Raw genomic sequence first — 14,996 nt, 5'->3', positions numbered from 1 at the left:
CATACAGATACTTTCAGGAAAGCTTTCCTGACGCTTAAAATCTATACTCAGTGTTAACAAATTTCTCTTCTTCAGAAATGCTTTCCTTGCCATTGCCAGTCTACATTTTATATCCTCTCTGCTTCAACCATCATTAGTTATTTTGCTCCCCAAATAACAAAACTCATCTGCTACTTTAAGTGTCTCATTTCCTAATCTAATTCCCTCAGCATCACCTGATTTAATTTGGCTTAATTCCATTATCCTCATTTTGCTTTTGCTGATGTTCATCTTATATCTTCCTTTCAAGACACTGTCCATTTCATTCATCTGCTCTTCCTGGTCCTTTGCTGTCTCTGACAGAATTACAATGTCGTCAGTAACCTCAAACTTTTTATTTCTTTTCCATGGATTTTAATTCCTATTCAAATTTTTTCTTTTGTTTCCTTTACTGCTAGCTCAATGTACAGATTGAATAACATCTGAGATAGGCTACAACCCTGTCTCACTCCCTTCTCAACCACTGTTTCCCTTTTGTGCCCATCAACTCTTATAATTGCCATTTGGTTTCTGTAGAAATTGTAAATAGCCTTTCGATCCTGGGTATTTGACTCCTGCCGCCTTCAGAATTTGAAAGTGAGTATTCCAGTCAACACTGTCAAAAGCTTTCGCCAAGTCTACATATGCTAGAAATTTAGGCTTGACTTCCTTTAATTTATCTTCTAAGATAAGTTGTAGGATCAGTATTGCCTCACATGTTGGAACATTTCTACAGAATCCAAACTGATCTTCCCCTACGTTGGCTTCTACCAGTTTTTCCATTCGTCTGTAAAGAATTTGTGTTAGTATTTTGCAGCCGTGACTGATTAAACTGATAGTTCAGTGATTTTCATGTGACTGATTAAACTGGTAGTTCAGTGATTTTCACACCTTTCAATACCTGCTTTCTTTGGGATCGGAATTATTATTTTCTTTTTGAAGTCTGAGAGTATTTCACCTGTCTCGTATGTCTTGCTCACCAGATGGTACAGTTTTGTCATGGCTGGCTCTCCCAAGGTTATCAGTAGTTGTAATGGAATGTTATCTACTCCCGGGGCCTTGTTTCAACTTAGATCTTTCAACGCTCTGTCAAATTCTTCACGTAGTATACTCCTTCCACCTTTCTGCTTTCCCTTCTTTGCTTAGAACTGGTTTTCCATCTGAGCTCTTGATATTCAAGCTAATGGCTCTCTCTTCTCCAAAGGTCTCCTTAATTTTCCTGTAGCCAGTATCTATCTTACCCCTAGCCTGTTGATCTCATTTTTGTGTCATTTGTATTCCGTTTTGTCTGCTTAATTTACTGCATTCTTATATTTTCTCCTTTCATCAATTAAATTCAATATCACTTCTGTCACCAAAGGATTTCTACTAGCCCTTGTCTTTTTACCTGCTTGACCCTCTGTTACCTTCACTATTTCATCTCTCAGAGCCACCCATTCTTCTTCTACTGTTATTTCTTTCCCTCTTTCTTGTCAGTCGTTCCCTTGTGCTCTCCCTGAAACTCTCTACAACCTCTGGTTCTTTCAGTTTATCCAGGTCCCATCTCCTTAAATTCCCACCTTGTTGCAGTTTCTTCAGTTTTAATCTACAGTTCATAACCAATAGATTGTGGTCAGAGTCCACATCTTCCCCTGGAAATGTCTTACAATTTAAAACTAGGTTCCTAAATCTCTGCCGTACCATTATATAAATCTATCTGAAACCTTCCAGTGTCTCCAGGCCTCTTCCACATATACAACCTTCTCTCATGATTCTTAAACCAAGTGTTAGCTATGATAAGTTATGCTCTGTGCAAAATTCTACCAGACAGCTTCCTCTTTCATTCCTTATGCCAATTCCATATTCACCTACTACTTTTCCTTCTCTTCCTTTTCCTACTATCGAATACCAGTCCCCCTAACAATTAAATTTTTGTCTCCCTTCACTATCTGAATAATTTCTTTTATCTCATCATACATTTCTTCAATCTCCTCCACATCTGCAGAGGCAGTTGGCGTAAAAACTTGTACTACTGTGGTAGGTGTGGGCTTCGTGTCTATCTTGGCCACAATGATGCATTCACTATGGTGTACATAGTAACTTATCTGTGCTCCTATTTTTTTTATTCATTAATAAACCTACTCCTGCATTACTCCTATTATTTTGTACTTATAAGCCTGTATTCACCTGACCAGAAGTCTTGTTCCTCCTTCCACCAAACTTCGCTAATTTCCACAATATCTAACTTTAACCTATCCATTTCCCTTTTTAAATTTTCTAACCTACCTGCCCGATTAGGCGATCTTACATTCCATGCTCCAATTCGCAGAATGCCAGTTTTCTTTCTCCTGATAACGACGTCCTCCTGAGTAGTCCCCACCCAGAGATCCAAATGGGAGACTATTTTACCTACGGAATATTTTACCCAAGAGGACACAATCATCATTTAACCAAACAGTAAAGCTGCATGACTCGGGATAAATTATGGCTGCAATTTCCCCTTGCTTTCAGCCGTTTGCAGTACCAGCACAGCAAGGCCGTTTTAGTTAATGTTACAAGGCCAGATCAGTCAATCATCCAGACTGTTGCCCCTGCAACTACTTAGAAGGCTGATGCTCTTCAGAAACCAGACGTTTGCATGGCCTCTCATCAGATATGCCTCTGTTGTGGTTGCACCTGCAGTTGAAGAATAATTTCAACCACCCTTCAGATTTTACAAAACTGATTAAAAATGTAAAATCTGAAGAGTGGTTGAAGCTATTCTTCAACTGTGAATTAAAAATAAAGCTTTTGGTTTAATGTTATTTAATGTTACACAAATAAGAGAACACAGTCTCATTAACTGATGCATTTTTGTATTGTTGACTACAGATGATGCTACATTTAACACTGCAACCTTTGTTCCATCTCCCCATCATTGTTGTAATTGGAAATAGTGAACTTATTTCCTCCATATTTGTGTAGATTTGATTAATCTTTACTTTAAACATTGGTGATGAAAGACATTTACTCAGTAGAATTAACAGCAAATACACATAAGAAAAATAATTTTATTGATAGTAGTCCAGTATCAACACCTTCAATAAAGCATTTTCTTGAAAGTACCTGTTTTTGCAATACTTTGATTCCCTGCAATGAAGTACTACAGGAAGAAAAACTGCACAAACTTTCAGCTAGATCTTGATGAGATTCCAAAGTGGTGTAGAGACAGAGAACTTGTTTTGTATGTTCAAAAATTTGTACAAATCACAAAGTACAAAAAGGTTGAACCCAATGGTTACAGCATCAACAAATAAGAACTGGAAAACAACCAACTCATACAAATACCTGGGTGTAACAGTTTGTAACTATACGACGTGGAACAATCAAGTAGGCTCCTCAGTTGTAGGCAAAGCAGTTGCGCAGACTTTGGTTCACTAGTAGGTTCCTGTGAAAATGCAGTGGAGACTAATTACAAAACATTTCCGCAACCCATTCTAGAATATAGCTCCAGTGTGCAGAAGCCGTAGCAAAGAGGATTTACAATTCATATTGAACACATTCAAAAAAAGACAGCATGAACAATTATACGTTCTTCTTCATCATAGGAGAGCATCATCAAAATTCTGAAAAACATGAATTGACAAACACGTACGAATCGATGTCATTTATCCCATGAATGATTTCTTACATAAGTTCAAGAACTGATATTAAGGAAGAATCTAGGAATATGCTTCAGACCCTACATATCATTCCTGAAGGTACTACAAAGACAAGATTAGTCGAATCGCAGTGAGCCCAGGAGCATTTAAGTAGTCATTCTTCACAAGACCCATACACAAGTGGAATGGGAAGAAACTTGTGGTCCTAATCTAAGTTCCCTCTGCCATGCACTGTAACAGTGGTTTGCAGAGTGTGTATGTAGATGTAGAGGTTTGTATATAGCTTTTATAAGTAATGCAGGCTATAGGAATGATTTCCTACTGATACTTCTCTCTATGAATTCATATCTTGATTTGTTCCCTACTCTTGAAGGACTTCCATGTGCCTCATAACTGGTGGTGTAGTCTGACTGAGACACATCAGTAGAGAGAGAGTGGAGTGTCTCTGCAAGTTACGTGAGCTTCAGTCATCAATATATGTTATATGCCTCTCATTCCTAATATTTCTAGACAGTGAATAGTTGTTTATCCTTATACTACTAATTACATTTCACTCAGAATTTTTCATCACTGTTTTACTTCTATTTTGGTGATCTGGCCTGCATATAATCACAGTATTTGTTATTATAGTAGACTGTGAAGTCCCCAACATATGTTTTGTCGTACTTACTGGCTTATTGCACACCAATGAAGATATTCCTTCCTGCTAAGATCTGTAGACCATGATATGTCAGTGAGGGAGACTTAAGAAAAATAATTTAAGTCTGTGTTGCCTTCTAACAGTGTTTTTGATCTCTAAATGCCAGGTGAGGTCTTTTGTTTTTACTGAAATATGTCTAATGAACTACCAAATGTCAACAAACTCTGATTCTCAAATGTATATTTTTGAAATTCTTTAGGAAACATCTAGCTTTAAACAACTCCTCTATATACATTTCTGGCAACATAATATCTCTCCATTCAAATGTAACAGCTCTCTTTAATACAATAGTAATGTTGGCAACCCATATGCAGGAAAATATAGAAAACTATTTGCACACTGAAGGCTCATTATCATTCTTTGCATTCTAAACTTCTTGGTATAAATCGACACTGGAATATTGTCCTCACTGTAGTCGGTTTGTTAGGCATTCTGTTATATTCTCCATTGTCTCCTACAAAATAGTAGATACAGTGAATACAATGTCCCTGATGATATCTTACTTAATGTTAAATTTGTCTGAAATGAACTGTCTTTTTATTAATTATTTTAAAAATAGTTTCAGTAATTATACTTGGTATGTTTCTTACACAATGACAATATGACAAGTAGAGCTGGGAACCCAAATCCAACTGCATAGCACTGATCATCTCCAAAGCACATAAATGATTTGCGTAAAATGGGTGTAAATATCATTCCAATGAATCCACCAAAATTAATGCTGAAGTAGAAATAGGAAAAAAATTTGTCAAGCAGTTCTTCTTCCTCTGGCAAGTGGAACTGGTCTCCTCCAAACGCTGCAACACAAGGCTTTATTCCACCTGATCCAACAGCTACAAGTAACAGTCCAATCAATGAACATGATCTGAAAGAAAGGTTGATAAATAAAAAGTCAGCTTTCATAACAGATGCAAAAATACTAGCATGTAATATTAATTTTAGAAAATTCACTACTTTCATTTGATTATGCAAATGAGAAACTGTGTTACATATCATACAATGTAGGCTGTTACATATCAGTGATTATGACAACTTACACAAAAACTGAAACATTGCTAAATGGCACACTTTAAAAGTGAATTATTTGGGTATCTGTCGGAATAGGTCGTTCAATTACATACCATGTTGAGTGGATCCCATACTGAGACAGATCCTTGAAGGGTGTAGAACAAATAAGTTATACATTAACAGGTAGGAATAACCACTACAGACTACATCTTTAAACTATATATGATTAATGCTAATCTACTGACACAGAACTTTTCATTAAAAGAATAAATTCTCTGGCCAGCTTTATTTCTTCTTGGATAAGGCTTACAAGATAGTAACATGGAATAGCTCTTTTTGCTATACACCACTCCAGGAGGACTTGCAGTTTCCATGTAGTAGGAGCATACCCTTTTCCCCATGCATGTGATTTACAAATTCTGATTCATATTTACTTTGTATCATATTCACTGCTCACACTGTGAATGCCGTTGGATTTAAATTAATAATTTGGAAAAAAATACAGGTCAATGCATTCAGCTCCATAAAGTTGGTCAAATTTACTTTCACTGCCCTAAAAACTTAGTGGAACATGCCTAACAACAGTGTTCTCCAATACATTGCGTAGTAACTGGAAATCATATTTTTAAGTGACATCAGCCCAATTTGGATGCCATGAGTCCCAAGAGGGTCTATGCTGCTTCAGACAAGACAGAAACTTGAAGTGCTAAAGAATGTAGCCTTGTGGCGAGCATTAGATTTGCTGAGTTGAGCATGAAGTGGGCACTCCAATCTTCCTCCAATGATACAAGATGCTGACAACCAAGTTTTATCTTCCCTAATGTACTTCTCAAAACTGGTACATCTGGAACCTCAGGATGTATGACAGGAATGAACTGTGGAAGTGCATGTAGCCCTTGTGGCTTCTAAGAGGTAGACCCTCTTTTACAAGTTATCATTTCAACATATTACACCCAACCCATCATTATATCACTAATCATGAGCCATTAACCAATTACTGCCATGCCATACTGATCAATGCCTAGACAGTTAAAGCCATATCCTAGCATGGAATATTGAAGTAACTGCCAACCAGAAATAACCATTTGAGGTTTATGAAGATATGTGCATCTTATGGCTAGGAAAGTAGGAGGGTGCCTTTTTCGTTCCCTTGGGAGGCAACATTTCCTAGACAGAACTCACAGCATGGATGTCATTCTTGATGGTACTGCATACACATGTAGTAGTTTAGTTACTCACACCACTTGATTGAAAGCTTCATTTCGTTTTACAACAGCTTCATTGTAATGCCTGGAATTTGCTGATATGTCATCTTTCTTTCTTTACAAGACACACACTGTTCAAAAGTACTAAAATCTCAAATATTCTGTCTACAGAAATGTACTTTTTATTTTGTGGCCTATAGATACTGTTTTTTTTTTTTACTTAATTTTTCATGGATGAAGTCATTATTAAGGTTTTATTTCCTTTTTTACATGTCTATGTTAACATCCTTTTATGACACAATTCCTTCTTTTAATGTTGGCAAGAATAACTGATGCATGGTCCTCTACAAAAAATGCAACAATATTGCTCAAGAATTTTTTTGTAAATGTTGAAAATAAATTCATGGTTTATTTACTTATTATCATTGTCATATCCCTTACTACTGTTAACTTGCACCAGGTATGCACTGTTGTTGTTGCTGCTGCTGCTGTTTCCATCTTCAGTCCAAAAACTGGTTTGATGCAGTTCTCCAAGCTGCCTCTTCTCTGGGTAACTCCTGCAACCTTACAGCTATTTGGACATGTTTACTGTATTCAAGCCTTGGTATCCCTTTACAATTTTTATCTCCACACTTTCTTCCAGTACCAAACTGACTATTCCTTGATACTGCAGGATGTGTCCTATCAACCAATCCATTCATGTAGTCAAGTTGTGCCATAAATTTCTATTTCCCCCCAAATCTATTTAGCACCTCTTCATTATGTTACTCAATCTACCCATCCAATATTCAGAATTCTTCTACAGTACCAAATTTCAAAAGGGTTCTATTCTCTTCTTGTGTGAAGTGCTTATTTTCTAGGTTTCACTTCTGTGTAAGGCTATACTTCAAATAAATACCTCCAGAAAAAACTTTCTAACACTTTAACTGAAATTCAATGTCAACAAATTTCTCTTTTCCAGAAATGATGTTCTTGCTACTGCATCTGCATTTTATATCTGCACCACTTCAGCCATCATCAGTTATTTTACTGCCCAAATAACAGAACTCATCTACTTCTTCCAGTTTCTCATTTGTTACTCTAATTCCTACAGTTTCTCATTTCCCACTCTTAATTCCCTAAGCATCACCTGATTTTTCATAACATTCCATTACCCTTGTTTTACTTTTGCTGATGTTCATCTTATATCCTCCTTTCAAGACACTATCCATTCTATTCAGCTGTTCTTTCAAATCCTTTGCAGTCCCTGACAGAATTACAATGCCGTCAACAAACTACAGATTTGTTTTTCTTCTCCCACAGCTTTAATTTCCACTGCGTTTTCTGCTTGTTTTCCTTTACTGCTGGCTCAACATAGAGGCTTAATAACATCAGGAGTAGGTAGGGAATACAATCCAAAAGAGAGCCTTTAGGGTTGTTTTAAGGAGCACAGCTAGACAGTTGTGCAACCATTGTTTAAAACACTGCAAGTGCTATTAGTACCATGCACATATATTATGGACACATTAATGTGCATTTTTTAAAAATGCAACAGTAATAGTAGTATTACGAGAAAAAAATGTGACATACACATGCACATATATTATGGACACATTAATGTGCATTTTTAAAAAATGCAACTGTAATACTGAGTTTGTGCTCTGTCTCTAATAATCTCAAAGGTGATAGGCCATTAAACCCTAGGAAGAAGGAAGGAAGGAAGACTAGGGTTTAATGTCCTACTGACTTCGAGATTATTAGAGACAGAGCACAAACTTGAAATGTATCAAGGATGGGGAAGAAAATTGCCTGTGTCCTTTTAAAGGAACCATCATGCCATTTGCCTGGAGCAATTTAGGGAAATCATGGAAAACTTGAAACTGGATGGCCAGACATGGATCTGAACCATTTTTTCTGAATGATAGTCCATTGTGCTAACCACCATGCCACCCCATTTGGCATATAAAAAAACTTAATTAATGTTGATTAGCACTGCTACTGAATTAGAAGGTGTGGGAGTAAGAGATGTTGATTTAAAAGCTTTCCTTGGAGAATAGTGGTACGACAAAATTCTGAAACATGTTACTAAACATAATCTTTAATTTATTTTTTGTAATTCAAATCTTAAATGAAGGCTATGTTCAGGACACAAATGCAGATGTCTCAATTTGAAAAATGTATGATGGCAATCTTGATTAAAATGCTGTGTGAAAGAAACAGGGAAAGAAATGGCACTGATAATATCACTGACTGGAATGTCTACCTAAGTGTTGGCTTCATCCATGACAAACAATATTGCAAATATCATCCTACAAATATGAGTATAGCTGAGAATATTCTGAATGTACTAGAATTCATTAACGAGTTTGAAATAAATCTTATCTTATTACGACAACACAATATCCTTTATTGTTTAAAGGTGATTCATCCTGTTTTAGAACCGTTTACAAAAGAAGAAATTGTTTACAAATTAGAAACATTCATGTGAGAATCATTTGTTGATGGAAATGTGGTGTTTAAAGTCAGACAACAGGACCAAAATCAAGAATGATGACACTAAAAGGCTCCTAGATGAATTCTGAGTAAGCCAATTCAAGATGAACATGTGTGGATCTCAACAAAATGGAAGAACTGGAAGAGAAGTGTGCACAGTTGTCTAGTCAATACAGTTATCAAAACATGAATGGGAAGCTGTGTGCTGAAGCAATAAATTACACATTTGTTACACTAAATGAAACTGGAATTAGTTCAATAAAAAGAAAATATCATACTCAATTTTCGTACGGACCTAAAGCGGATCTTATTAATTTGAGAAGTTTTAGTTGTGCCTGCTATCTTCAGATTGAAGATCACAAATGAAGAAAGACTGAAAAATAAGTAAAGAAAGGGATCTTTGACAGATAAGACTTTGATTCTCCCTGCTACTGAATCTATGTGCCTAATAAAAGAGACATTGTTGCACCTGATGTGGTCACTTTCTAAGAAAGAGTTGAAGATGAGTAAGGTGAGACTTCCACAAAAGACAATATGAATGAAATTGAGTATCCAAAAGAAAATCAGATGTCTGATTATTCACTCTGTGATGTCTCTGAAGATTGCAATATATTATCTGATTATTTGTGCAACTTGAAATAGATCTTTCACTGTCAAAACTATGTGATCAACAAACTTTAAGGTACCTGTCATATTTCCATATTATTAATTGGATATTTCTGTGACATTTAAGTTTATTAAGCAGCCCTGAAAATTTGCAACGACTGTTTTCTATAGTCTGCATGGAGATCTGTATTGTATGATAACTGAAATATTAAAACTTAACAAATAAGCTACATACAATTCAAAATTATTGTCTCTAATTAAGCTTTAATACTTTTTACAGTTGTAAATCACACACAACATGACACATAACAGCTGTTTCCCCACAAGTACTTCTGTTTCAAGACTATATCTAGGAGTCACAGTTAAGACAATCAGTTGTTTATCTAACAAGTGCTTAGCTCTGAATAGAATATCAACATCAGCTTCAGGGTTCACTAACTCAAACTGTGTCAACTTGTTCGCCAGGGAAATGAACGTTGTGGTGAAGTAGATTTAAGAATCTAGAATACCTATTCATATACACTCCTGGAAACTGAAATAAGAACACAGTGAATTCATTGTCCCAGGAAGGGGAAACTTTATTGACACATTCCTGGGGTCAGATACATCACATGATCACACTGACAGAACCACAGGCACATAGACACAGGCAACAGAGCATGCACAATGTCGGCACTAGTACAGTGTATATCCACCTTTCGCAGCAATGCAGGCTGCTATTCTCCCATGGAGACGATCGTAGAGATGCTGGATGTAGTCCTGTGGAACGGCTTGCCATGCCATTTCCACCTGGCGCCTCAGTTGGACCAGCGTTCGTGCTGGACGTGCAGACCGCGTGAGACGATGCTTCATCCAGTCCCAAACATGCTCAATGGGGGACAGATCCGGAGATCTTGCTGGCCAGGGTAGTTGACTTACACCTTCTAGAGCACGTTGGGTGGCACGGGATACATGCGGACGTGCATTGTCCTGTTGGAACAGCAAGTTCCCTTGCCGGTCTAGGAATGGTAGAACGATGGGTTCGATGACGGTTTGGATGTACCGTGCACTATTCAGTGTCCCCTCGACGATCACCAGTGGTGTACGGCCAGTGTAGGAGATCGCTCCCTACACCATGATGCCGGGTGTTGGCCCTGTGTGCCTCGGTCGTATGCAGTCCTGATTGTGGCACTCACCTGCACGGCGCCAAACACGCATACGACCATCATTGGCACCAAGGCAGAAGCGACTCTCATCGCTGAAGACGACACATCTCCATTCGTCCCTCCATTCACGCCTGTCGCGACACCACTGGAGGCGGGCTGCACGATGTTGGGGCGTGAGCGGAAGACGGCCTAACGGTGTGCGGGACCGTAGCCCAGCTTCATGGAGACGGTTGCGAGTGGTCCTCGCCGATATCCCAGGAGCAACAGTGTCCCTAATTTGCTGGGAAGTGGCGGTGCGGTCCCCTACGGCAGTACGTAGGATCCTACGGTCTTGGCGTGCATCCGTGCGTTGCTGCGGTCCGGTCCCAGGTCGACAGGCACGTGCACCTTCTGCCGACCACTGGCGACAACATCGATGTACTGTGGAGACCTCACGCCCCACGTGTTGAGCAATTCGGCGGTACGTCCACCCGGCCTCCCGCATGCCCACTATACGCCCTCGCTCAAAGTCCGTCAACTGCACATACGGTTCACGTCCATGCTGTCGCGGCATGCTATCAGTGTTAAAGACTGCGATGGAGCTCCATATGCCACGGCAAACTGGCTGACACTGACGGCGGCGGTGCACAAATGCTGCGCAGCTAGCGCCATTCGACGGCCAACACTGCGGTTCCTGGTGTGTCCGCTGTGCCGTGCGTGTAATCATTGCTTGTACAGCCCTCTCGCAGTGTCCGGAGCAAGTATGGTGGGTCTGACACACTGGTGTCAATGTGTTCTTTTTTCCATTTCCAGGAGTGTATGATGGTTGTCGTTACCTTTTATCTGTTTGTGATGTGACAATATCCTACAAAATGTTTTGTTTAACTCTCTCTCTCTCTCTCTCTCTCTCTTTCTCTCTCTCTAGTTTAGTGTCATGATAAGTTTCAACTGGGGCTCTCCATGCTGTGCTATTCTGAACATATAACATATTCCTTCATCTGTTTGTATTCTCATCCATTTCTAATGTTGTCCACTATTCTAACTCTCTTCTTACCTCTTCCTCTCATCCCTTCCACTTTTCCCTCTAAAATTGTTTGTTGCAGACATTTCCTATACAGTATACGTTACAGCCAAGATTTTCTCCTGTTTCTGATCAGTTCCAATAATCTTCTTTCCCCCTCTGTTTTCTTCATTACTTCATCATTCGTAAGTCTGTCAGTCTACTTCACCTTAAGCAATATCCATATTTCAAAAATCTCTAAATACCTTCCTTCTTTCTTTTTAACTGTGTATGATTCACTGCCATATAGCAGTACACCGGCAAACCATTTTCTCAGCTCTACTGGAATTCTTCTAGCTGTTAATACTGCTTCACCTTCTTGCTTATTCCCATAATTTTAGTCTTTCCTATATTCATCTTCACTCTGTGGCATCAATAGGTCATATCGACCATAGACAACATTAATCTTTTGGACTCAGGTCGCTCGTCCTAGCCGCCATGTTAATTCAGTCTGTTCTTATACCTTCTACTGTATGCATGTGTATGATAATTGTCGAAACATATGTATGTGCAGATATTAGTGGGGACAGTTTATTCCATATACCGCTATTCATATCCTGTTCCCATAACTCCATATTCCTTGCTCCTTCTTGCAATATTGGCCAATATCTGCTGTAGCTTCTCTTCTGATTTTGCCAACACTGCTTGATCATCCACATATTTTATAGTCTTTATCCTTTCTCCTCCAATTACAGTGCTTCTTATGTCTTCTATAGCCTTACCCCTGTCTGTTCTGCCTGTATGTTGAAAAGCTTTGGTGACAATGAGCATCATTGCCTTATATCCCTTAGAATGTTCATCTCTTCCATCTCCTCAGTGACTGATCTGCACTTTCTGCTTGTGTGCACATCTTCTTTATTAACCTACATTTTCAGTCATTACTGACATCTTTCAAAATTCTCAGCATTATACTGCAGTTGACCCTATCAAATGTCTTCTATCTTTTTTCCTCCAATCAGCCTCAGACATTCTACATAGCAACTCTTATTCCTTGCCCTTCCTGAACCCAAACTAGTCTTCCCCAATATTCCCTCAGTTTTCTTTTCAATTATCCTTTGAATGATTCTTGTCTTGTAAGATGACTGATAAAACTAACTGTCCTATAGTTTTTGAGTTTTTTATATTGCACATTTTTGATAAAGGTTCTAGAATGTCTATAAGTAGAGATTTGGGGCCAAATTCCTATGCCATAATTTTTCTTACTGCTTTAGTCAATCTGGCTATTGTATTTGGACCTAAAGACTTCCTGTACTTCAGATGGAATTTTGTCACAGCCCAATGCTGAACTGCTTCCTCCCATTCCCACTTCAATATATTTAGACCTCAGTCTTCTCCATTCTGTTCCCCTTCCTTCCTTCGAAAGCAGTCTGTTAACTGCCCATACCCTGTATAACTCTTCCATATAATCCATTAAAACCCTGTTCACCTCTTCTATACGTACTGTCTTTTTTCCATGTCTATTTAATATTCATTGTTTGCTTATTTTTCTTACTTCTCTTTTTGTTAACGATTTCACTGTTCTGTACATTCCTTCCAGTTTTCCCTTCTTTTCAGATTCCCCTAATGCCTCACATTGTTGCCTCATCCAACCCTCTCCAGCTTAGTCAGTTAACCTTTTAGTTCATTATTCAGGGTGATACTACAGTCTACTAAAAATAAAATGTAAGTTAATATTACAATAATGATCAGTTATGGCAAGTTACTTCAAATAATATACTACAGAGCACATAAAACCATGACCAAGAATGGAATGTGGGAGTTTAACACTACTTGTTTATTACAATGAAGATAAATATTTTGTTTACTTACACTGGAGGAAGAGAAATTGGAGGAATGGCAGCAAGACACAGTAAGATGTTTCCAGCAGTGTATATGAGAGAAAAATACAAGATTGTTCTGTAAAAATCAATTAAGAACAACATTACGTAAATGTTGATGGTATATAAATTATGCACAGCAATGCTCTTTCAATTGTAAAATGTATCTTATAACATCAAGTAACATCTTCAGACAACTGTAAATGATTACACTTAAGTGCACATAAGATATATAACTAATAATAATCCTTGAACGTAAATTGCAGGCAACACATTTTATTGTAAATATTGCAGACATGTTTGTAAAGAAACTCTATTAGCACAGCAGAAAACAAGGATCCTTTTCTTCACACTGCTCATATGAAAAATCTTTCTGTATGCTAAAGTACATATAATTGGTCTAACGCACTGCTTTCCGGGTGGGAAGGCGTGTCGGTCCCAGGCATGAATCCGCCCGTTGGATTAGTGTCGAGGCCCGGTGTGCCGGCCAGGCTGTGGATGGTTTTTAAGGTGGTTTTCCATCTGCCTCGGCAAATGCAGGTTGGTTACCCTTACTCCGCCTCAGTTACACTACGTTGGCGATTGCTGCACAAACACTTTCTCCACGTATGCGTACACCATAATTACTCTACCACGCAGAAATTGGGGTTACGCTCATCTGGTGCGAGACTTTCTCAGGGGGGGTCCACTGGGGGCCGAACTGCACAATAACCCTGGGTTCAGTGTGGGGCAGCGGTGGGGTGAGTGGACTGCTGTAGCCTGTTGTGGGGTTGTGAAGCACTGAGGGCTATGGTGGGGATGACGCCTCTCTGTCGTTTCTAGGTCCCCAGTTCCATAGAATACAATACAATACATATAATAACTACCAACTACTATCAATAATACAAAAGAATAGATTTCTGTTCCGTACTCTATAATCAGGAGGAGCTGTTATGAATCCAGATACTTATCTGTATTTTTCTGCATCAGTAACATTTATTTATTTTACATTTAATTCAATGTATTGTAACACATTTTACAAATGTGTTCTTGATAGGTGTAAAACAAAGTGTAGCACTACAGATAGAGAGATGCTGAATGAAAGGTTTTTGGATTTCAAGAGAGCAATGTGTGATGCCTTCAATGAGTACCATAGCAGAATGTTGTCACGTGATCTTTCATAGAACCCAAATAAATTCTGGCTATTAATGATACCAAAGTTGGTGTCCAGCCCCTGGAAAATGAGGCAGGTATTGAAACTGAGGGTAGCAAAGCAAAAGCTGAAATGCTTAACTCAGTTTTCAAATGTCTCTTTACAAAGGAAAGCCTGGAGAATTGCCTCAGTTTAATGCTTGTGCCACTGAAAAGATCAATGCAATAAGTCGTG

The 14,996-nt window shown here is 38.5% G+C and overlaps 1 protein-coding gene across 1 annotated transcript in view; it reads right to left on the bottom strand.

Moving 5' to 3' along the window:
- Positions 1–14,996, bottom strand: part of LOC126482132 (peptide transporter family 1-like) — a 314,290-nt gene that overhangs the window by 224,188 nt on the left and 75,106 nt on the right. The window contains exons 6-7 of the mRNA XM_050106109.1: positions 13,623–13,709; positions 4,929–5,203 (exon numbers count right to left, since the gene is read on the bottom strand). Of these exons, the coding sequence (XP_049962066.1) occupies positions 4,929–5,203; positions 13,623–13,709 (362 nt within the window). The remainder of the gene's footprint in view (positions 1–4,928; positions 5,204–13,622; positions 13,710–14,996) is intronic.

This window comes from Schistocerca serialis, chromosome 5 (assembly GCF_023864345.2).
Source record: "Schistocerca serialis cubense isolate TAMUIC-IGC-003099 chromosome 5, iqSchSeri2.2, whole genome shotgun sequence".
NCBI classification, from domain to species: domain Eukaryota; kingdom Metazoa; phylum Arthropoda; class Insecta; order Orthoptera; family Acrididae; genus Schistocerca; species Schistocerca serialis.
This window is presented reverse-complemented; position numbering and strand designations above follow the sequence as displayed.